General features: G+C 37.0%; 2 protein-coding genes across 3 annotated transcripts in view; both read right to left on the bottom strand.

The window, feature by feature from the left end:
• Nucleotides 1-2,323: 2,323 nt before the first annotated feature.
• Nucleotides 2,324-17,868, bottom strand: cd226 (CD226 molecule). Of its 2 annotated transcripts, none has more exons than XM_036558865.1 (6): nucleotides 17,791-17,868; nucleotides 13,776-14,105; nucleotides 11,116-11,472; nucleotides 8,717-8,819; nucleotides 6,082-6,139; nucleotides 2,324-2,571 (listed from the first exon to the last, which is right to left on the bottom strand). In XM_036558865.1, the coding sequence occupies exons 1-6, from the start codon at nucleotides 17,852-17,854 to the stop codon at nucleotides 2,551-2,553; spliced, it is 933 nt and encodes a 310-aa protein (XP_036414758.1). In that variant the 5' UTR covers nucleotides 17,855-17,868; the 3' UTR covers nucleotides 2,324-2,550. The 2 variants fall into 2 exon arrangements, with proteins under 2 accessions (XP_036414758.1, XP_036414757.1); XM_036558864.1 differs by lacking the exon at nucleotides 2,324-2,571 and adding an exon at nucleotides 3,013-4,209.
• Nucleotides 17,869-18,831: 963 nt separating this feature from the next.
• Nucleotides 18,832-23,854, bottom strand: part of rttn (rotatin) — a 96,323-nt gene continuing 91,300 nt past the window's right edge. Inside the window, 4 exon segments of the mRNA XM_036558371.1 lie at nucleotides 18,832-19,020; nucleotides 19,205-19,274; nucleotides 20,620-20,723; nucleotides 21,649-21,925. Coding sequence (XP_036414264.1) covers nucleotides 18,938-19,020; nucleotides 19,205-19,274; nucleotides 20,620-20,723; nucleotides 21,649-21,925 — 534 coding nt within the window. The 3' untranslated portion in view covers nucleotides 18,832-18,937.

Consider the following 23,854-nt stretch of genomic DNA (forward strand, 5'->3'; position numbering starts at 1 on the left):
ACTTGTTCTCTGTCCTGTGATGTGAATGCACAAGCCCAGAATTTACACTACCGTTCAAAAGTTTGGAATCAATACTTTCAGTACAATTTGGCTGCAGATAAATAAAATGATTCTAATTTGCTCCTGTACAATCCTACAGGTTTCATATAAGTAGTCAGAAACTGGGAGGAGAAAAAAGGAAAATGTGTCCAGAATAATTCAAAGATTCTAAAATGGCTGCAAAAGCTGTAGAACATCAAAACATAAATTAGAGTTAATAAGCGAATATCCAGAATGCCTCGTGTTTCAAGTGGTGATCAAACATGAAGGCCAATAACCTATTAATAACAAACAAATAAATCTACACAGCACATAATGCCTTTTTACTGACTTGAAATGTTGTATAAAACATCTAAAAATGCAGTTTTACAAAATCCAGAGAGGCCATGAGGTAGTTCTAATTTTCAACACTGTTATCTTGTGATCATGATACATGATCATGTAATCTCAAGAGAGAGAGATCAATTTGAGATCCTGAGGAAACAACTTTTGTTATCTTGAGATCACAAGATAAAGTATATCATGATCTCAAAATAACAGTGCAGAAAATTAGAACTACCTCATGGCCTCTCTGGACTTCCATACCATTCTGTGTTTAGTTCCAAACTTATGAACAGCAGCGCAAGCAAAGATATGATTGAAGAAGTGATTGGATCTGGATGTTTTCATGGTGATTATTGTTCCATTTAGCATTTAGATGATTAAACTGAAAGAGGTGTACTGCAATTCTTTTAACCAGATACAATGTCACAAAGCTCAATCCGCTGATTTTTCTGATTTTGCTCTTCATATAAAGGTTTTTTTTAGCCCAATCGACCTATTAGTCTGATTACTAAAGGATTATTAAGCTGCATTTAAATGTAGCCAATGACAAATGAAGTACAAGAAAAAAGGCTGTTGGTCAAAAGTGCAAACCAACAAATGTTCATCCACCTCAAAAGTAATAGCTTACACTGTATGTAATTAAACTGTATGTGAATAGATTTGCCTATTTACAAAAAAAAAAATTGTCCTTGCTGATCTGTCCAGCTCTGTTTAAGTTGATACTGCAAGTCAACAAGGCTAGAAACTGCGTACAAACCTGTCTTTCTTGTTCAGATATTAGTTGTTATATAATGACATTTTTGTTTGTTTGCACTGGTTTGATTTATATAGATGTGCAATGACTGTAGTGGGTATTTCACCAAGCAGGATTTGTCAGTAAGCTAGATGACTTAATCCAAAGGTTGAGGATTGTCCAAAAGGAATGTTCCTTAGCTCTTCTCCTATTGGACAAGCTTGTTTTTAGGCCTAACCGAGAAATCCTGCTTTTGTTTGTTTGTTTTGTTTCTTCCCCTCATCCTGTTCTTCTCATACACATTAGAGTGGAATCCTGTCCTGTGTACATATGTCAACTTTTACAGAAAGAGAAATAAAAACAATGTATATTATATACAATAAGCTGTCAGCATTGATTCAGCACATCTTCACATGTTGTAGACGTTTTAGACGTCTTAATGTTTGCCTTCTATCAAGTATCAAATAATGAATCATTTGTACGAATCATCTCTCAGTTCAAGTCTGAATCACCATTTAATCATTTTTTCTTGTTTTCCCCACGTAATGGTCCACCTAATGACATTTGTGTGGGTTTGTGAATCAAAAACAGTCATCATTTATTTTCCCATGACCATTTTCTAACCTCTCTTTATCCCTTAGAATTAAACAGGCTGTTTTTGTTACTGTGCATTCAAGGTTTGGACACCCCCCCTGGTCAAATTCCATGTTTTGTTGATTTTTTTTGTTGAGAAGTTAAAATAAGTTAACACATCCTCTACAGAGAATTACTATTGCATTTGAGTGCACAATTTGTATTTATTTGCCAGTAAAAATAAAACATAATATATTGTGTATTAAAATGTGCAAAGTGTGTCATCTGTAGAGGATGAACTTATCTTCACCTAGAAAATCAACAAAACACCTCTTGATTTAGGGCGCCAAAACTTTTGCACACAACTGTATATGGAAATAAGCTGTCCTGTATTATGCATTATTCAAAAATCAGCCTTGTCTGAAACATGTAGAACTTCAATGGGCGGGCCTAAACTGCTGTAAAAGGTGGATTTCAGTGTGTTGGTTTTTGTGACATCACAAAAACAATGATTTCAAAATGAATTGTACATTTTGAAAGTTTGTGTTTACATACATCTCTTTTATTTTAAAAATCCTGATTTTTTCATGATACTGGCCCTTTAAATGATTGCAGTAAGAGTTCATTTTGACTCTGTGATTAATGAAGGACGGCTTTGAGGTAACAAAATGACTTTTATTTTGAAATGAGCTTGTTCCTCTTGTACCATAGCGTTCTATATCTTACTGAATTATTCACATTACAGTTATAATTTAAAGTCACTGATACTTGAGATTTACACTCGAAAAAAAACATTACCACCATTTATCTCCCACCAAAGACCCTGAAAGCCGATGATACAGTCACCGATGTGTCCTCTCGTCACTCTGGCCATCGCGTCTTCAGTCCATGTTCCTCCAGTTCTGTTTTCAGAAAGCAAGCACAGCAGCAAAACAAACTGCAGTGATTCTGAACTGATCAGTCCACTCCAGAAAGTCTACAATCTAGTGTTGATCAAGCTAAAGCAGAACCTTAAATTGTGCAGCCTTTGCTTCTTCTAGTTTATGCAAATGACCTACGTGCTCCACCCACAAATGTGTTTTCATAGCTACTGTTGTGAGGTTAGACAAACTGTAGAACTCAGTTTATATCACAATACCTACATTTAGAGTGAGTTATTCATTCAACCTAATGAGAAATTGTAGAACACAACTCAGTTTATATCACAATACCTACATTTAGAGCGAGTTATTCATCCAACCTAATGAGAAACTGTAGGACACGGCTCAGTTTATATCACAATACCTACATTTAGAGCGAGTTATTCATTCAACCTAATGAGAAATTGTAGAACACAACTCAGTTTATATCACAATACCTACATTTAGAGCGAGTTATTCATCCAACCTAATGAGAAACTGTAGGACACGGCTCAGTTTATATCACAGTCCCTGGAGCCAGTATTATGATGTTATTGTGTTAATAACAAAATAACATAAACAGAAACATTAAAAGCTATAGCAACCCTAGGAAAACGAAATTAAAGTTTGATGAACTGGACTTTTTAGTAACCTCGATCAACAAAGTTACAAATATTGTGACAGCGCCCCCTGCTGTTTAAGTCACCCTGTTTTCATTTCCATTTATGGCCTTCATCACCCTGTTCCTCCTAAAACTGCCAAAGGTTTAACTCCATCTCATCATTACTCGCCACCATTGCTGCAATATGTTATTTAGCAAGTTTTCATCTACATTAACAGATGCAAGTAATGAGAGAGAATCAGACAAAAGGTAGTTGTTTTTTGAACTGCAGCAAAAAGAAAATCACAGTTAAAACTGGTGTTTTGCAAAAAGAATGAATGTAATGGCATAACTGTGCCTATTGGGACACTATTAGTGCTATCCTAAAGTTAGGACAGTATTTAGGAAACTTTGTGAAATTTGGAGTTAAAATAAGATAATGCACTTTAGAACTGCTACTGTCCTAAAATCAGTCTAACTGAAGATATGACTTTAGAGTTAGTCTGTTTCTGTAATATGGCCCCAGGTTTCTGTAAAACTAGACTACTTAGCAACAGTTGCTATGAAAGAACATGTTTGTGAGCGGTGCATGGACGTCATGGAAAAACAGGAAAGAAATGTCTATTTCTACTCAGCATAATACATAAATATCTGATTCTGAAGTTACAAAAGCAAATAATGGGCCGGACAAGAGTTAATCCAGCAGTAGTGATAATGATAATGATGCTGATGATGTCATTAGAATTGAGTCCAGAGCGCTGCATAGTTTCACTCTTCTCCACTTTCACACATTAGTATGTGCTAGATTTGGTCAGTCACCCAGGCTTGCGCTTTCTATGCCAACTGGTCAAACATCACCAGCAGCTGGAAAGTCAATGGAAATATTTCAACAGAGTTCAAAGTTGAAGGCGTCATCGTTGTCTTTTCTTATATGCTCGCACAGTCTGCAGGTTGACGTACACTGGGCTATTCTTTCTCTGGTGCTTTGTCTCCTTTTTCATCCTGTCATACACTGCTCCGTGCTCATAAGCATTATGCTGCTATAAGGAAACACAAAAAGATGAGGTTATGTTGGTCAGAAATGAAAATGTCAGCAGCGTCTGCAAACAAATGTGGTGCCAGCCAGGACTGCAGTGATGGGCGTCATTTGTTAGAACTTGAGTGCTACCATTAACCGTCAATGGAAGGGCACCTGTGCTCACTGTTAAAAGGACGTTTTGCCATTTTTCAACATTAGCTTCATTATCTGAAACCTGATAGAAATGTCAGCGTGTGTAAAAGTGGCATTTTCTCTGCTCTCTGATTCATGATAAGAGACGAGTCTTCGAGACATTCTCCCAGGTGTACGCTGCATACACCTCCAGTCGTCTACAGGACCAGTGAAAGGTTTGGATACACCTACTGGGAGAAGGTTTTCCTTATTTTTACTGTTTTACACATTTTAGAAAAAGAGTGAAGGCATCAAAACTATGTAACACATACAGCACTGTGCAAAAGGCAAAGACCACCCTTCATTTATTTAATTTCCAGTCAAAACGACCACTAAGCACAAGTTATTCAGCGTCAGGAAAAAAACGGAAAACATAAATTTAACAGGAAAACAGTATTTAGTGTTTCCGCTCTTTATAGTGTGTCCATACCTGCTTTCAGTTTTTCAAAGAAATCAGCAGGTATTTTCTTCAAAGTTCCGTCTTAGAAGACGGTTTTGCATTTTCTGCTTCTGGCAAACATAAAGTATTCCCAAACACATTCAGTGATGTTGAGGTCTGGGGTGGTCAGTCATTATTCTGAGACCACCAGCATCTTCTTTGTCTATTTTCTTTTCTCAGTAAGGGCTTCCTAACAGCGACACATGCTTTCAGACTAGACATGGGCATCTGCTTTACTGAGTACATTGTGGATATAGTCTACTTAAAGAACACTGAACAACTGCATGTTTCATTGAAAAGAGAGCACAGTCTTGGTGCACAGATTTGGTGCAGCATAGTGAAAGGTGGAATAAAAATCATTGTACATCATAGTTTTTGGTGGCTGTTTTTAAAAGTGAAAATGCATCAATACATTGTGATCCATGTTGTGTATCATCAACATGTCTTTAAGTATAGAGACAGTATATTTTTGCCATGTCGCCCATCCCTATTTCTGAGTCACAGCTTTGAGTTGTCTTCTCTCAGTGAAAGGATGGACAGAAACACCTGTGGATTTTTTCAGATCTGAAGCAGCCTGATTTTCTCCTCTCTCTCAAAGATGAAAGCTTTAAGTGCTGTTTATCTGATGGGGACAGTTTTGGTGTTTTTTTTTTACCAGGATTGTTAGGAGTCCCATTTTCTCTGTAGCTTGTATTTATTTTTTGAACTCTAGTTTTGGAAATTCCTATTCCCCTTTCTTATGCAAGTGGATCATCTACATCTAATCTCACAAATATCTCCTGAAAGATGAAGAACATGTTCTCAATGGCTTTTGACTGCAAGGATCTCTGACATTTGCACAGTACTGTATAGAATTATACAGTAAGCCAACAAAAAGTTCTTTTTTAGATTCACACTCTTGCCATTCAATTAAGCAGCTTCCCAAGGAGCCAACTGGGATGCTTTTCCAACAGAACAGATACATTCTTCACAATTAAAATGGTTCACTACTAACTTTACGACTTATATTTGTCTAAGTAACAGATTTCAAGCATTTAATTACACGCTGTTAGATGAAAAACGTCTTTAAGATTATGAGAACATGCACTCAAAAACAGGTCTCAAAAATATCAAAAATTCGTCCTGTGTATATATAGATGCTGCAATGCGGATGATCATAGCCCTCGAAAATGGTGGTGTCCTTTATACAGTGGCACAATGCTAATTAAGTAAGCAGTGTTTAACGTTATGCTCGGTGGAGCTGAACTGATTTAGTGTATTTACTCGTCTCTTGGCGGGGTGCAGCTGGATCCTGTACTCCTCTCTCCTCCTCCTTCTCCTCCTGAAACAGGTTAGAGTTGGAGGTCATTGTAAACCAGAGATATTAAAGCGCACAACAAATAGAACAGAGCACAGTCAAAAATCTCAATAAAGCAAGATACAAAACATTAGGGTAACACTTTATTTGAAAGCTACTTCTACAGGGCTTCATAACACATGCATAAGCATTGAATAACATATTCATAAATCAATGTTTGAATATTTATGAACAGCTTACGTCAGTAATTGCAAGATGACAATATGTTTTCTGAAGTCAATGACATTGTGTGGACGTAAGGGGCCTTAAACTAACTTTATCGACATGTATTCAGTTTAGAACACTGTTATGAAGCATCATTCACAAGTAATGGAACTTAATAAGGCAGAGGCCTAATTAAGAGCACTATATATCAGCTCTATGTATTTCTACTTGAGAAATGAATTCCCTCAGTCATTCATTGTTATGAGAAAGATCAGAGAAAACAGCAATAATGTGAGACAAAAGGTTGTTGAGCTGCAAAAATCAGGAAATGGCTGCAACAGTTGAGAATGCCCATTTCCACTATGAGGGCAATGATTAAGAAGTTTAAAATAACTGGTGATGTTAAGAATCTGCGGGTGAGGAGGATGGTACGAGTGGATAAAGAATCTCCAAGTATCATAGTCTGGGGAGTTACAGAAATTGGGTCTCTCCCAAACCACAATCAAACACCACTTGTATAACCACAAGCTGTTTGGGGGGAGGCCTTTGCTGTCAAGGACCAACAAAGTGAAGCATCTACAGTTTACCTAATGTTACTGGAACTTTGAGTGGAGCCATGTTCTGCGGTCAGATGAGACCAAAATAGAGGTTTTTGGCAACAAACACCAGAAATGTGCTTGGCATGGACACAAGGATAGCCACGCAGTAAAGTATGTCATCCCCACTGTGAAGTATGGTGGTGGATCTGTGATGTTGTCGGGTAGTTTTTCTTCCAAAGGCCCTGGACAACTTATCCCAATACAAGGTATCACAGGCTCCATCAAGTACCAGCAGAAATAAAATCAAAAACCTGACTACCTCAGCCAGGAAGCTTAAACTGGGCCATAGTTTGGATCTTCCAGCAGGACAATGATCCAAAGCACACCTCAAAATCAACACAAAAAGCTGAAAAGGAGAGTCAAAAATGCCAAAATGTGGACCTCAGAATCTTAAGGATCTGGAGAGGTTCTGTATGGAGGGTCTCAGATCATTTGCCATGCGTTCTCCAGTCTCATTAAGCGTTATAGGAGAAGACTCAGAGCTGTTGTGTTTGCAAAAGGAGGCTGCACAAAGGGGTGTCAATAATTGTGGCAAACACATATTTTGAATGAAAGATCAAAGGGATCAGCAATAAAGAATGTTTTTTTTCAGCCTGTTTACCAGGGGTGCCAATATTTGTGTAGGGCACTGTAGGTAGCCTTGAAATTAAAGGTTACCAATATTACAACAGGAGTAATGACATGTCATTAATAACTGTTCTTACTTTACTCAATAATGACTTGTACAGTTTAGATTGAAACGCTATAAGCCAGACAGCAGAAATGGTCCAAAATTGCATTAAAAATTCTCGTTGTATTAAAGGGTAATTCTACGAAAGTTCTCCGTAATGTAACTGTAAGATATAAACAGTCATTCAGAGTGGTTTGGTGTAAAATGTTCCATTCTAGAGAAACTTACTAAGTCAGAATTGTTCACAGTGGTGGTGACATGAACCAGACAGCCACCTCTAAAACCTCCCTCACAGAAAGTTATTACATGAAATGGTTATGAATACACTGATATCTGAGACACCGGTTTAAAGTTTAGTCTAAAAGGTATACACACAGGTTGTTGTGAAGCAAAATAGCCCCCAAAGAACTATTTTTCAGATTTATCACTATTTTACCATCAACATAAAAATTCAGAAGACAAGTGTAGGTTCACTGGTGGTTTTGGATAGTAAATAAAATGACTATATTTGTGTTGTAAACATCACAAACCCTGGTTCCTATCACCACCACTGTAAACAAATCTGGGTCAGTAAGTTTCTCTACAATGAACCATTTCACATCAAACCATATTGAAAGACTATTTATATCTCAACCACTGAATTACGCACACTTTTTTAAAAATGGGTGGAACTCCCCATTAACCTACACTGAACACTGAGAAGGTTGTTTCCTTCTCCTGAAAAGTTTTTTGGAGACACAAGGATTTGTTTCAGAGAGTAAAACACTTATGAGACATCAGACAATCTGCTGCTTAAAACACATCACATTTTAAGTTATTGCATCCTGCAAAGCAATGTACTAAGACTGCATTATATATATAATATATTAGTAACTGTGATTACATTGCTACACCTGGCAATTGTGTTATATCTTGCAATATCAGTACAGAGGTCAATATCGCAACAATTAACAAACGATATATTGAGCAGCCCTACAGTGGGCTGAAATCAATACCACTATCAGATATGAAATGATTTCACTGTAATTTAGTGAAACATGAAACATATGAACCATAAAAATGGGGTCTTCCTTAATGCTAGTAACTCCATAAACAAGCAAACATGCATTAGTAGTATAAAAAGCGCACCTGCTCAACCACGTCAGTAAGAGAACTCCGCTCATCAGTACAAATGCACCTGCTACTCCTCCCCCGACGTATATGTACATCATGTTGTGAAGATTTCTGAGTCCTAAAATAAAGGATATGATAAATATTAACAGACCAGAAGACTGTAATTTATCTGCACTCAGCAATTTCACATTATCAAAGATGTTTAACAGCTGAAATAAGAAATTGAAATTTATGCCATCCTCTCATGTATGAACAGGTATATAAATACAGGAACCGGCCAGCAATTATATGAAGAACCACCTCATTATCTCAGCAGTCATTACCAATAAAATCATCATTTATGCACTACCCATCAAAAGTCTGTCTTCTTTTCAGATTTACTAAATATTGTTTTATTTTCATTGTCTTTTTCTCAATTAAGTAATAAGAAAGAAAAAAATCCCTATAAATGTTTAGTTTAGCATAAACTAGCTCTGTATTGATGCTTTCAACACTCAGCTTCATGTTCATCAAAGAATCTCCCTTGCTATGAAGAGCAGGATTTGTCTAAATAATGATTTGACAGTACTTTTCCTGTTCCAAAACAATTATTAAAAGCTCATATGGAAACCATTTTGATCCAAAGGTGGATAAAACCTGAAAGTTTTGAATCCTGAAGAGTGCTGACATCACAACAAGGGGATAAAATGCGAGGACAAGACAGGTTTTACAACTGCAAAGAAAAACATCAAAACCTAAGCAGGTTTCTATTTAATATGTTAAGCTGTTGCAAATGGACAAAGTTAACATGCTCATTTGGATTAAAAACATTCTGAAAAGCTAGACATTTCCAGATTTTTGACAGGCAGTGCACTTGAAGCATGAAAGCAGCTCTGGAAATGGAATATCAGAGTCATTTAGCAACTTAAAACGAAAATAATTTACCCCTTAAACCCACATTTTCCTTTCTCATGTTCAGAAAAATTTCATAAAGTTTCCACTTTATTAGAAACTTCAACCTTGTATCCAGTGGTGGACAGTAAAGAACTGCATGTGCTTAATTATCACATCTAAGCATTTTTTTAGGCGTTCACTTTCAATCCACTACATTTTACACTAAAATATAGAAGAACACACCATAATATACAAAGAAAATATGATGCACTTTCACATGAAACTTTAAACCAATCCTAGCACACATTTCACCAAATCCCTCCCTTAAATACAGAATATCCAGTCGTAGCTTAGCAGCTGTAACTAGGCACGAGCAACGCTGACAAGCTTTTAGAATTAAAGTAAATGCTATAACATTGTATAGGATATTTTTAGGTAGCCGATACCCCAGCAGTTTGGATGGGGAGTGAAATTTGACCTAAGTTGAAGACACAAGAGAAGAAATATTGGATTGGGAGATTATCTCGCAATACTTTTATTTTTGATACTTTTACATTTAAAAGCAAATACTTTTGTTCTTTAATTCAAATAAAAATATATATTAATAGAGAATTTTTACTAAAAGACTATTTCTATTTTCACTTAAGCACCGGATTCGATTCTTGATGTTCCAAAAAAGTTGAAAATTATGTTTATAACTTTCCTGTTAACAACACTTAATAATCTAATACCCCCATACAGGCCCTGGCTTTTGAACTTTATGCCAGTAACAACCAGCAAGATTACTTCTTTGGCCTGGAGAACAAAGGTGGATTTGTCAGACCACATTTCACGTTTCCACAGTTTCCAGTTTATTTTAGATGCGCTTGAGCCCAGAGAAGTCAGAGGTGTTTTTGATATGGCTTCCACTGTGCATAGTAGTCTTAACTTGCATTTGTGGATGCTACGCCAAACAGTGTTTTTTAACAATGGTCCGTTAAAGTATTCCTTATTCCATTCAGTTGTGGTTTTCAGCCTTGCCTTTATGCACAGAGAGCTCTCAAGGTTTTTTTGAAAGTTTTAATGATATTATGCACTGTAGAAGGTGAAACACCTAAAATATTTGCCATCACTCATAGAGAAACACTGAACTTAAAATGTTAGATTATTTATCATGGATGACTCATCTTTTGAAAAAACCTTGCTCACAAAGGACAAGGCATTTACTGGATCTTCACTTTATATCCAAGCAGCACCTTTTTTTTTAAACTTTTTACAATAAAGTCTTAAATTTCCCCTGTCCCAACTTTTTTGGAATGTGTTACAGGCATCAGTTTCACAATTACTGCATAATTACAAAAAAGACGATGAAGCTGATGAGGTAAAACATGAAACATCACGTCTGTACTGTTTTTGTTTGAGTTCAAAGTCGATTCACAGATGTCTGCTGTCTGCTCTCGTATTTCACAAATCTTTCTGGAATTGAAGTTTGTAGTTACTGAACAATCAGCCGAGAGTTTAAGGAGTGAGGAATGTTATTCTAAGCTAAAAAGAGTTCCAACCTCGATTGGGTATGGTGGTCAGCACGATGAGGCTGGTGTCCTGGGTGCCGGTGGCCATGCTGAAGTTACAGCGATAAAGCCCTCCGTCCTTCTCCATCACGTCGTTCAGGTGCACACTCATCTCTAAATCATCAGTGCAGTTTACCCCGATCCTGTCTGCAAACTCAGTGACCCCTACATTGTCTGCCAGCGCTTTGCACACTGCCAACACAGTGCTGCCCTCCTGCCCTGACCACAGCTTCTCTATGCTGACCTCACTCACAGCTCCAGCATGAGCTTTACAAATGATGGTCAGGTTTTCACTCTCTGGAACGATGAGTTCGGTGTGAGGATGGGCAGAGGAGGTGGTGGAGATCACTGCAGGGGAAACAGAGAAGAAGAAACAGAGAAATAACAGATAATTACTGTAATAATATTGCACATAATTAGGTCTCTGTCCACCAAGTCTGGTTTTTCAGCCAAATTTTATCATCCTCAGTGTTTATATTTCATTTTATTGTCATGTCTCTTAAGACATTTTCTTCATTTTCATGCCAAATTCTATTGCAAATCTGTTATCTTACATTTTCCTTTGTAGTTTTTTTTAATAGGCCCATATCCTACTTTTTTGTACCCCCCCAAAAAAGTTATAATTAATAACTTATGCCATATGACTGCATATTCAAATCCCATATGAAAGTCTATAATTAATGAGGAAAATTAGTTTTATTCATGAACCCTTTCCTTTGTCTGTAAATCACTTACCAAATATGTCTTAAAAAGTGATGGACAAAGATGATGATAATTACCAGCAATAATAACAAGCAACGATTTCTTCAAGACACAGAATTACGAAGCCTATACAATTAGCTCCATAATAATTGGCAAGTTTGGTGAAAATGTTTAAAAATGTCATTAAAAAATGTCTGTGGTAGCACAATCTAACCTTCAACAGATGTCAATTAATCTAAAACAAAAAAGCCTCATCCAAAGGACAAACACTTTTTTTTACCCAATACAATAGAATACAATACAATACCAATACAAAGGGTGCCAATATTTATGCCGCTAACTGTACATTTTATTTTGTTCCCAACCTTCACGCTATAAAAGCCTGTATCCCTTATCTATAAAAAAGGAAGCCACTTAGTAAGTTATAAAAAGATAGCAATAGGAGAGCAAGTCATAACTGAGATAGTGGGCCAGATTCAGAAAACAGTGCCACAATGCGTGGCTGCGTGCTTCCTTGACTTAAACCTGGCAGTAGCAATTAATGACAATAATAATATAATAAAAAAATAATGCTTGAAGCACTCTGATGGTAATTATCCTGGCAATAAGCTTATGTGGAATAAATAATATTTTCTAAACCGTTTCATGTTCGCTCCCACAAATTATGCATGATCTGTTTGATCTGTTTAGACTGAACATCATGACAAACCTTCTAAATGCTGTTGTAGGAGTGCATGAGAAGAAAAAAAGACTTGAGCAGGATTTCAGGCTGGCAGATTTAACTGGCACTGTACTTAAAACAGCCTCTATTTCCTGCATCAAATTCCATCTTTGGTGAATCCTCCTCCGGTGTGTGGAAAGTAGGTTTAGTGTGTAATTCAAATAAGTGAAGAGTGATTTGACATGTCGAGATTCTAATCACATGTTCAAATTGATTTTATTGCAAGTAATTTTGACATTACTTTTTACTTACCAGTTAAAACAGAATTTTGTTAGTCAAATTTTAATATTTCATAGTAGAATTTTAATTGTTGTGCAAATCAAATTTCTGAGATCAAGAATTAAAAATTTACAAATTGAAATTTGTCACGTGTAAATTGAATTCAAGACAAAAAAATAGAAAATAAAAGCTAAAGCAGCTTGCCATAGTAATCAAAATAAAAAATAAAATATAAATACCTCCTAAAATATAATACCTACAATTAAAAGCAGAATTTTAAGATGTAATTAGATTTTATATATTTTTTTTTTCTATTATAAACAACATATTCTTGTTTTTTGATTAAACGTTAACAGTATATTTACCATTTTCTTATTATTTGTCAGTATTGCTTCCCATAAAATTTGTAGCTCTGCTTCTGTGAATTTTGGTTTTCTTTTTTTTCTTTTCTTGTGTCTGTTTTAGCGTGAGTCTTTAATATGTGTACCCTCATTTACATGTATGTTTTGATAGGCTCTTGCCCAGGACACAGGTGAAAATATTGCAGAGTTAAAAAAGACACTAATGCGTTAATCACCACCAGAGTAAATAGGTCTTATTTACCGTGCCACAAATGTTGCATCGTTACCACCGAGCTTTATAAATCTGGCCCAGTAGCTCACAATTACGAGAAACTTTTAGGTTGTTATGTGATTTTTCATAACTGAAACTGAGTCGTTATTATGAAATGGTCATATTTATGAGAAGTATCTCTTGAGATTGAGATAACCAAGCTATTATTATGATAAAATACCAAATCGTAATTATGTAGTAGCAAATCATGATTATGAGAATCTCAATTTTGAGATACTAAGCCATAACTATAACAGAATATCTAATTATGAGTTAGTTTATCATTATTATAACTTACTATATGACTTATTTTACTTTTTCTAAGTGGTAGAAACTGCTCCCACAGAAACAGGCATCTTTACACTCTCTTCTCAAACAGCACTGATTTTCTCTTTACCCAGTTTATTTTCCACCAGTGTGTCTTTGGTCCAAGAGCCTTGGGGGAAAGTCTGCAGAGAGCAGCGGTACAGGCCCAGGTCCTCCTCCGTCACATTCGTTATGATGATGCTGCCATCCATGGATGAGGCTTTGACAAACTCCACTCGGCCCTCGTAGGGTGCACCGAAGTTTACGCCAAATTCAGGGTGGTAGATGGCCAGAGGCTTCTGATCAGGCTGTTTAGTCCAGGAGACCATGCTGAGTCTTCCAGTCCAGGGACATAAACAGTCCAGCATCATTCCCTCCTGCAGCCGGACTGTACTGACAGGTGCCCTCAGCTGCTCTGACACTGAAACACAAGTATTTATAGAAGTTATTTCGGACCACATGACTTTACTACATGGCTATATCTGACAATTAATAACATAATTTTTACTATATATCTACCAACTGGCCCCTTCATTAGGTACACCTCCTTGTTTCTACACCCATTTTATCAGCTGCTCTTCCTGTATAGCAGCAGTTTGTAGTTCTACAATTTTAGACTGTAGTTTATCTATTTCTCTGCATACTGTAACCCCCTTTTAAGCTGTTCTTCACTGGTCAGGACCCCCACAGGACCACCACAGAGCAGGTATTATGTGGATGATGGATTATTTTCAGCACTGCAGTGACACTAACATGGTGGTGGTGTGTAAGTGTGTGTTGCGCTGGTACGAGTAGATCAGACACAGCAGTGCTGCTGGAGTTATTAAACACCTCAGTGTCACTGCTGGACTGAGAACAGCGTCCTGGGATGAAGGACTAGAGGATGACCAACAGAAACTGTGCAGCAACAGATGAACTACTGTCTCTGCCTTTACATCTACAAGGAGGACCAACATGGTAGGTGTGTCTAATAGAGTGGACAGTGAGTGGACAAAAACCCCAGCAGCACTGCTGTATGTGATTCACTCATACCAGCACAACACACACTAACATGCCACTCCCACGTCAGTGTCACCCAAAAAATACATGCTCTCTGGTGGTCCTGTGAGGGTCCTGATCAAAGGCGTAATAAAGTGAAGGAAACTTTACACCCATTTCCATAGTTATACTACACCCATTTCCATGGTTATTGTACACCCATTTCCATGGTTATATTGCACCTATTTCCATAGTTACTCAATATCCATTTCCGTGGTTACCCTACCTCTATTTCCAGTTACATTAAACACACTTCCAATGTTACACGACACCCATCTCTACGGTTACGCTACATCTATTCCAATAGTTACACTACTCCATAACCATAGTTTCTTTACACCCATTTACAAGATTACACTGTGCTCATTTACAAACCCAATTCAAATTCAAAAAGCAGTGATTAGTAAACGCTGTTAGACGTGTATTAAATAGAAAATGGTGCAAAAACACAATAATTGATGTTTTACCCTGTGAACTTGTTTTTGTAAATATACACTCATTCCAAATTCGATGCCTTCAGCATGTTCCAGGAGCATGCTAACCACTGTGTTTCATCACCTTTCCTTTTTAATTGTTTGGGGGCTGAAGACAAAAACTGATCCAGTTCTGAAAGCATCATTTTTTTGCCATTGTTCAGTTATATAAGTTTTAAGCTGTGCAACTGTACAGGGCCTTTGATGTGGTATTTTGACCCTAATAATGCAACACATTTTTAATGAGAGACAGTTTTAGACTGTAGGCAGGCCAGTCTAGCTCCCTCACTCTCTATTTCCACTGCCATGTTGTTGTAACACATGCAGAACGTAGCTTAGCACTGTCAGGCTGAAATAAGGATGGACATCCCTGAAAAATGATGTGTCGAAAGCAGCATGAGTTCAGTGTTACAGGTGCTTTCAGGTTACCTACTAATACCCCCCCACACTTTACCATGACAGACCCTCGAGTCCAGAGAAATCAGCATTTCTAGACACCGCTGACATATGGCCTCCACTGTGTAATGTACAGTCATAACTGGCATTTGTGGATGTAGCAACAAACAGTGTTTATTAATAACAGTTTGTCAAAGTGTTTCTGAGACCATGTGGTGATTTCCATCATAGAAGCATGCCGGTTTATAAAGCAGCGCAACCCTAGGGATTGAAGGGCATGAGCATTCAGTTGTGGTTTTTGGCCTTTTCCTTCATGCACAGAGATATAGAGAGATATTCTCTGGATTCCCTGAACCTCTTGAGGATATTATGCACTGTAGAGAATGACATACCTAAAATCCTTGCTATCTTTAGCTGAGGAATGTGATTTTAACTTCTGGATTTGTTGCTGATGCATTTTTGGCAAAGTGGTAAGCTGCACCCATCTCCGCTCATAAAGAACTAGGGCTTTCCTGGATGCTCGTTTTATACCCCATAGCATGATTACATCACCTCTTTTATGTTTTCTTAACATTTCACAATATTCCTAGTCTTAAATTGCCCCGTCACAACTTTTTGGGACGTGTCTCAGGCATCAACCTCTGAATGAGCATTTATTTACAAAAAACAATAAAGTTGATAAGATAAAATGTTACATATCTTGTCTTTTGTACTGTTTTGTTCAAATACAGGTCAAAGTAGACTTATAAATCTTAAATTAAATTTTTATTTGCATTCTACATTGCCTATTAACATAGTTACTCCACACCCACTTAAATAGTTACTTTACACCCATTTACAACATTACACTATTCGTATGCACAGTTACCCCACACCAGGGGCATATAAATTCCAACTCCAGGGCCAAATGTGGCCTGCAGATTGATTTTAATCAGCCCTCTGTCCTGTACACTACAATTGTTCCTTTCACTTGATGGTGGCAGCAGTGCAGTAAATATATTATCCATTTTCAAATAACCTGCAAATTAATTGAATGAATCCTATTTAGTCATGATTAAATACAAACAGTGCAGCTGTGACAACCAGCAGTTTCAAAAGCGATGAAATACTTTTTCAACAAGAGTCACAACAAATATGTGTCTCATATGTCAAGAGACTGTAATGAATTTAATATTAAAACACATTATGAAACCCAGCATGGACATTACAATAAGTATTCAGGGACAAGACAGCAACAAAACTAAAGCAGCTTTTAATCAGAGCAAAGTCTGTAGTTTGTGCAATGGATGTAACTTGTTCTATATGTTTGTATTTTCCATATTTTGAATACTGAATTTATTAAAAATATTCAAAACCACTGATCAGATGAAGAAAGGAAATGTCATCTGCTGAGAGAATGATCAATTCTGTCAACACTAACTTCAATAACCAATTTTTTGGATGTGTGTGCAGGGGAATGGTGGAGGGGAATGGTGGGGGGAGAGTTTGGGCTTCAATCTCAGTTCCCAGCATTCTAAAACCACAACTATTCCCTTACATGGTTACTAAGTAATATGTATTAACATTAATAAATCAAGTCTAAAGCAGTTTTTCTTGATTCATTCTTCAATTTTTTTTTATTTTTCCTCTGTATTTTATTTGTACCTGTTTTAATCTTCCTTTGAAGCAGTGTGAACTAATTTTTAAAGGTGCTATATAAACAAAGTGTATTACATAATAAAATTAATATTATAATACACACTGGAATATCTCATATCAATTGGTAAGTAAACTATTCAAAGCATGTCAACTGTAAAAGTAATTGTAGTCATGCTACGGAAAGTGGAGGGACAATATAATTATTCTAATCTAACCACAGTGGAGTCTGTATAACACCGAAAAAACAATTTGGAACTGAAAGTAGATTAAAGGAACATCATATACTCTAAGTGGAAATCCCCAAGTATAAACAAGAGTTTGTTCGGATACGTTTCAGATCAAAAGTGATAATGGGAGATTTGTCAAAAACTCCCATTAACAGATATTAGACGCATCTTTTACTGTAAATATTCCATCAGTGAAGTCAGAAGAGACTACAGCGATGAGATGAGAGTCATTCTTTTCTAACTTACCAGGAGTTAACAAATATAATCAATGTAACAATGTACATGCCATTTATCTTTTTCTGTCCTTTATACAAGAAAAACAGCAGCACAGTACCTTTGAGAAAAGTGAGAGAAACAAGTACCAAGAAGTACCAGTATTCCTTTTGTACTGCCTCCATCTTCCTGCGCAGAGTGAAAATGAATGCTGCATTGATGGGCTGAAGAGGCACGCAGTACAACTTCCTGTTTGCAGACACTTGAGAACAGTTCTTCAGCCAGTGAGAGAACGCTTTCAACGAGGAGGCGTTACGCTCACTAAAGACTTGAAATAATCCGGGGGGCCAGGCCACCTCTGAACTAGTTTTTCAGTCACTCTAACTGAAATGTCAACGAAGCATAGCTCTGAAAACAAACAACAAGTCTGTGATTTGTGCAGTTTCCATGACAAGCTGCTCCTATCTGTATATGCTTTCCAAAGAAAAGAAAAATTGTTTGGGCACCCCTGGTTTATATGTTGATTTAAAAAAAAACATAAGCCACAGAAATGCCACTTCTACAAATTGTAGTGCACAATTTCTGTGTAACAGGAGTACAGGAGAAAATATAACATACAATATTAAATACACCACACGCAGAACTTTGTGTACAGGCCACATTATAAATCTATTAAGTATGTTAAATTTCAATCAAGTATGCAAGAAATCAGCAAGAAAATTGAAACTGTGCACTAAAACTAGCCGTATGTAGGGTTCCTTTAGACGAAGTGCTCATTTATTTCCAATTAGAAAATCAACAAAACATATCATTTGACCAGGAATGCCCAAACCTTTGCATACAACTGTACAGTTAGCTAAAATCATAACATCTGACTCGTAGCACACAAGTGGAGAAACTGTGTGGAAAAAGTGCAGATTATAAACTTTCCATACCACATTTTTGTATCCTTTTGTCATACATCAAAGCAGACTCAAACCTGTTGACATGACAACATAAATGCAAGTCATAATGCAATTATATAATTACTTATGTAATTACATAATTACATTTAAATATTATAGAAAATGACAGCAATAACACTCTACTTCAGGGTGAAATGGTCTGGATTAAAACAAAAATGACAAATAGAAAAGTAAATCATAACTTTTATTTCTGAATAAAAAAGCATACAAGGCATGATTTAAATAACATTACAACTCAGGAAACAAGGCACGAGAAACGTATAAATTATAATATAAATGATTGACATGAGTTTCTGAAGGCACTCAGGTATTTAGAAGCTTGCTGAGATGTTCAAGGCATTTGAGTAAATATGCATTCAGGGGCTCCTGATTCTTCTGCTGTGCATCTGTTAATGAACACAAAACACAAAATGATATGCAGCAAACAAACTCCTCAAAGAAAACATCTGAGGAACCAAACTCCACCTGTAGGAGCTTCTTGAAAATGGAAATAAAGAGGAAAATTAAGAGGTTCTTTGCAAAACCCTGATTAAGCTTAAATAAATATGTACTTAATAAATAAATGCGTACCTTTCTTAGTTAATGCGTAGGCCTCGTCCACTTTGAGCCTGATGGAGGGACACTTCAATGTCGCCTTTGCCTGTTATGAGGGAAACCAGATGCAGTACAAAATGATATGTATTTATTACTACTCACCAGTGTAGGGAATGTCTGGTAAAATCCCAAAATTGCATTTTTAAATATTTAAATTTATGAAAAAAATGTAAAAATATGTACTATACATGTATTGCCCATTTGTTTAAAATATAAACCACTGTTACAAGTTCATAAGTTTTTCTTTCATATTTTGAGTGACATTGTTGGGAATAGGAACAAAATACAGGTAGGAAGAAAAAGTTCAGACAGTAGGTGCAGGGGAACTCAGACCCCTATGTCTACAACTGGTTCAAAGACTTTGTTCAAGCCAGTCATTTAGATTGTCGCTTCACTGTGTCATAGGTCATAGAAAATTTCATCTCGAGACTGCTGCAGCTACAAACTGCAAACTCCTGAAGTAAATGACTGGTCACAGGTCGTTCTGGTGTCTGCTAGTGTGAATGCACAGTTAGTCATCCTCTAGTCCTTCTTTAAAGGTCAGTTTCTGACTACAGAACTGCTCTTGGTTGGATATTTTCGGGTGGTGGGCCACTCTCAACCTAGCAGTAACAGCAACACAGCTGTGTCTGACACTCATACCAGCTCCAGACACACTACCATGTCACTGTTACTGCTGTGCTGCTGTGCTGAGACCTGACCACCACCCAAATAATATCTGATTTTGATGAAGAAGGTAGAGGGGGAGTGATAAACTGTGTAGATGGGCTGTAAATGTAAACTGAAAATGCGAAACTGAAAAAGGGGAATTCCACCAATATGTCATAATTTCTGCGTAATTCAATCGCTTAAGAAGTAAAGGTCATTCAGAGTAGTTTGGTGTGAAATGGTTCTTTGTAGAGACTCATTTCTTTGCATTGGTGGTGATAGGAACCAGGGGTCATGATGTCTACAACACAATTACAGGTATTTTATTTACTATCCAAAACGACTCGAGAACCTACACGCTTTTATATGTAATGTTGATAATGGTAAAAATAGTGATTAAAAGCATGTTTTCTTGAGCTATTTTGACTTAACCCTTCATGTACCCCTCCGCCATGAAAGATTTTAAAAATATGTTTTAAGCCAAGACAGTCTCAAATCTATAGTAAAACAATGTTTCAGACATCAGGCAGTGCATTCATAACCATTTAATGTAATAACTTTCTGTGAGGGAGCTTATAGACGTGGCCATCTAGTTCCTATCACCATTACTGCGAACAATTCTGACTCTAGAACAGAGCATTTCAGATTAATACACTGAATTTTGTTGTTTGCTTCTCAACCATTTAATTTTGCAGATATTTTGAAAAAATGCTGAGATTCAGATTTAATAAATCAGCAGATACCTTCTGGTAGTTGTGTAGCAGAGCCCATAGAGCTGAAGCCCCTACAGCACGGATCTCTAGGGAGCTGTTATCCAGGCACGATACTAGCAGTTCTATAGCTTTACCTGAGAGAAAACAAAGAAAGAGCAGCATGTACAAGATTTTTGGATAATTTCTGTTGGTCCATTCATCACGAAATATTCACAAAACTTGTTTCCCGTGTTCATTTTGTCCACACAGTATGAGCTTCAGATTACAAAAAAGACTAATAATAATCAGCAAAAAATCTATTCACTGATGCACCCCTATATGAAATAATGCCAATAGCTTCCGGTTTACTTTTTTCTTTTCTTTGCAAAACTGTTAATGGGCCAATATCACATATTTTTCTTGGGCTTATATTGTTCCCTGAGGTCCATTTGCAATGTCTGTGTACCGAAGCAGTCATATTTTATCTTTACATGACCTCTCTTTATCCCTTAAAATTAAACAGGCTGTGTTTGCTACTGCACCTTTAAGACTGACATATGTATATGAGTTCTGTTTTGACTGGCCGTGCCTCATTCAAAAAACAGTTCATGGTGAAACATTTTGGTGTAAATGGGTGGAACTAAACTGCTATAGACTGAGTAGGTATGCTGTTTTTTTGAAATATGCTGTTTTTAGTGGCATCACAAAAACAGTGAAATTAAAACTTGCTGATTTTGCAGCTTAGTGTTCCAAATATGGTTCTGTATGGACTGGAGAGTGAAAGGAACACTATGAAACCTCAACACTGTTTACATACTACATGAAATGCTTATAAATGACAAAATAGTGAGGAAAAATTCAGTTTTACATGGTCTGGGCCTTTTAAAGCAATAGAATACTGGAGATGGTTGGTTTTTGTGAGCAACATCTCAGCTTGGGTGATCTACTGTGACCAAATCCCAACCGAGATGACGTTCACCATAACACTTCACCTTGAACATTTTATTGAGTAAACATATTGGAAACATTTTCCAGTATGTTCCATTTTCAAATGGGTCTCTGTTCTCTAAGAGCTCCTACCGCAAGCGAGCACTCTGGCCTTGTTGGCTGAACAGAAGCAGATGTTGTGGAGGACGAGGAGGGCAGTGGGTGTGTTTTCTCCCAGGATGCTCTGCGCCAGGTCAGCCAGCAGCTCCACAGCTCCATGCAGCTTCACTATCATTACCTGACCGTCCTTTCCAAAAGAAACGCTCAGCAGCAGCTGCAGCCACTGAGACAGAGTGACCGCTGCAGGACCGCTGCCTTTACTGCCCTGCCTGGGAACAGGGACGGACAGAAAGTGCTGCAGGAAGTTACTCTGAGAGAGAAAGAGAACAGTGAAGATCTCAGAATTAGAAAAACAGACATAGACAGTGAAGCCCAAAAATTAGGGGCCATCCATTTTAACCAATAAAATCCTCTGATATTAAAGGGCAAATATCATACATTTTTCCTTTTCTTTCTTTTTTTTTCTTAAGGTCCACCTACAAGTTTTTGTGGTTGTGTGTGTCAAAAACAATTATAAATCCTTTTTACATCATCATTTTCTGACTTTGTTTTGTTACTGTGCAATTGTTACTGTATGCTAAGTAGGTGGATATATGTAAATGCACTGATTTTCTTGACATCACAAAAACAATAAATTCAAAACAAGATGTTTTTGCAGCTTAGTTTTCCATATATGGGCTGTAAGGACTGGTGAGTAAACAGTTCATTATGAAACTTTAATAGTGTTTACATACTAAATCAAACTTGTTTATTTGAAGAAAAAAAAGCATCTGACTGATTTTCCATAATATAGGCCCTTTAAGGTTCCACACCTTCCAGCACTGCCCAAAATTCCATTGATATTTGCGACTGTTATGTTTTACATTGTAATAAACAAACACATCTATCTGAGGATTTTCACTGGCAGTCACCAGTTGGTGATGCACACAAAAGACATCCAAACTTAACCTTCAGCATGAGGATAACATGTCTTAACATAAAACAACTATGTATGAAGAGAACTGATGAAAAATAAGAAAAAATAAGAACTAACTAAAAGAAACAAACGAAAGAAGGCAAATAATTCTGGGTAGCTCTGTCCCCTGTGCTGCAATTTTTATTATTCAAGACTGTGGGTGCATTGGAAATGGCTATACTACATACTACACTACTATATACTATATGCTGCATGCTACTCTTCATAGTAGTATACAGTACAGTATCCAATACACGTTGAAAGCCACGTGCCGTACTACAGGAAAGGGGGCGCAATTTCTGGACCTGCCCCATTTTCCTCAGCCCTCCAATCACTGCTTAGCAACCACTGTTTGCCTCTTTCCAGCTGTTTTTCAAGCTGGCTCTTTAGCAACACGTGTGAATGTATATCGTTCAAGAGATGTGCCTGCAGAGTTTGGAAAGATACCATGACAGAGTGGAGAGTTTTGTTTTGTACTCATCTTCAAAGCCACAAGTAAACTTTAAAAAATGTCAGCTTTGGATTCGTCTGTGTGGTAAACCTGTGAGGTTTCCAAAAATACCTGTTTGCGAGTTATTTCATTTTCATTACATTCATAGGTGATAATATGAGCTAGTTTGATTGAATAATAAGCCGTGCGACTTCACAAATGAGCCTGAAAAGCTGATGCTGAGTGGATTGTTTGGTTGAGACCAAGTTACTGTTTTAACCACGTTATTCATGCAGTAAGTTAACTTTATTAAATAAACAAAGTAAGCAAACTTGCCTCAAGACCAGCTGAGAAAGCAGTAGAAGGACAAATTATTTTCTTTCCTTTCATTCATGTATCCATAAAAGACTGAAACCAGGGCTACTGAACTGTTTGGAGCAAACCAGGCGATTAAGTCAGTGGTTACATCCTCCTCAAATGCCGTGTTGCATTTTGGGATGCAGTACATTATGAAGATAGCTCTGCCTACATACTGGAATATTTGGCCGGAGTACTATGTAATCTGGATATCTTTGATGTACTGGGGAAATCATTTGGGTCACATATGCATGCTACTTTTGGGCCAAATCGGTATGCAGGCAGTGTGTAGTAGGCTATTTCCAACACAGCCTATGAGTTTCTGCAGTGTTTCAGAAGTTTAACAGCTGAGAAAGGGCAGTTATATCAGTCTGTAAAACACTGTTTAACAAACTACTGGAGTCTTTATAATAATACACAGCAACCTAATTATTTTCTAATAGTTTGTTAACTGTTTATAATTGTGTAATATTGCATACTATAATTGTGTAATGTTG

The sequence above is a fragment of the Colossoma macropomum genome, unplaced genomic scaffold (genome assembly GCF_904425465.1).
Source record: "Colossoma macropomum unplaced genomic scaffold, Colossoma_macropomum, whole genome shotgun sequence".
NCBI lineage: Eukaryota > Metazoa > Chordata > Actinopteri > Characiformes > Serrasalmidae > Colossoma > Colossoma macropomum.

Coding starts and splice junctions, on each gene's coding strand:
- cd226 (XM_036558864.1), bottom strand. CDS start 17,854: ATGGAGGCAGTACAAAAGGAATACTGGTACTTCTTGGTACTTGTTTCT. Junction 11,473..13,775: donor ACTGGTGGAAAATAAACTGG/GTAAAGAGAAAA, acceptor TTTCCCCTGCAG/TGATCTCCACCACCTCCTCT. Junction 6,140..8,716: donor TTACTGACGTGGTTGAGCAG/GTGCGCTTTTTA, acceptor AACCTGTTTCAG/GAGGAGAAGGAGGAGGAGAG.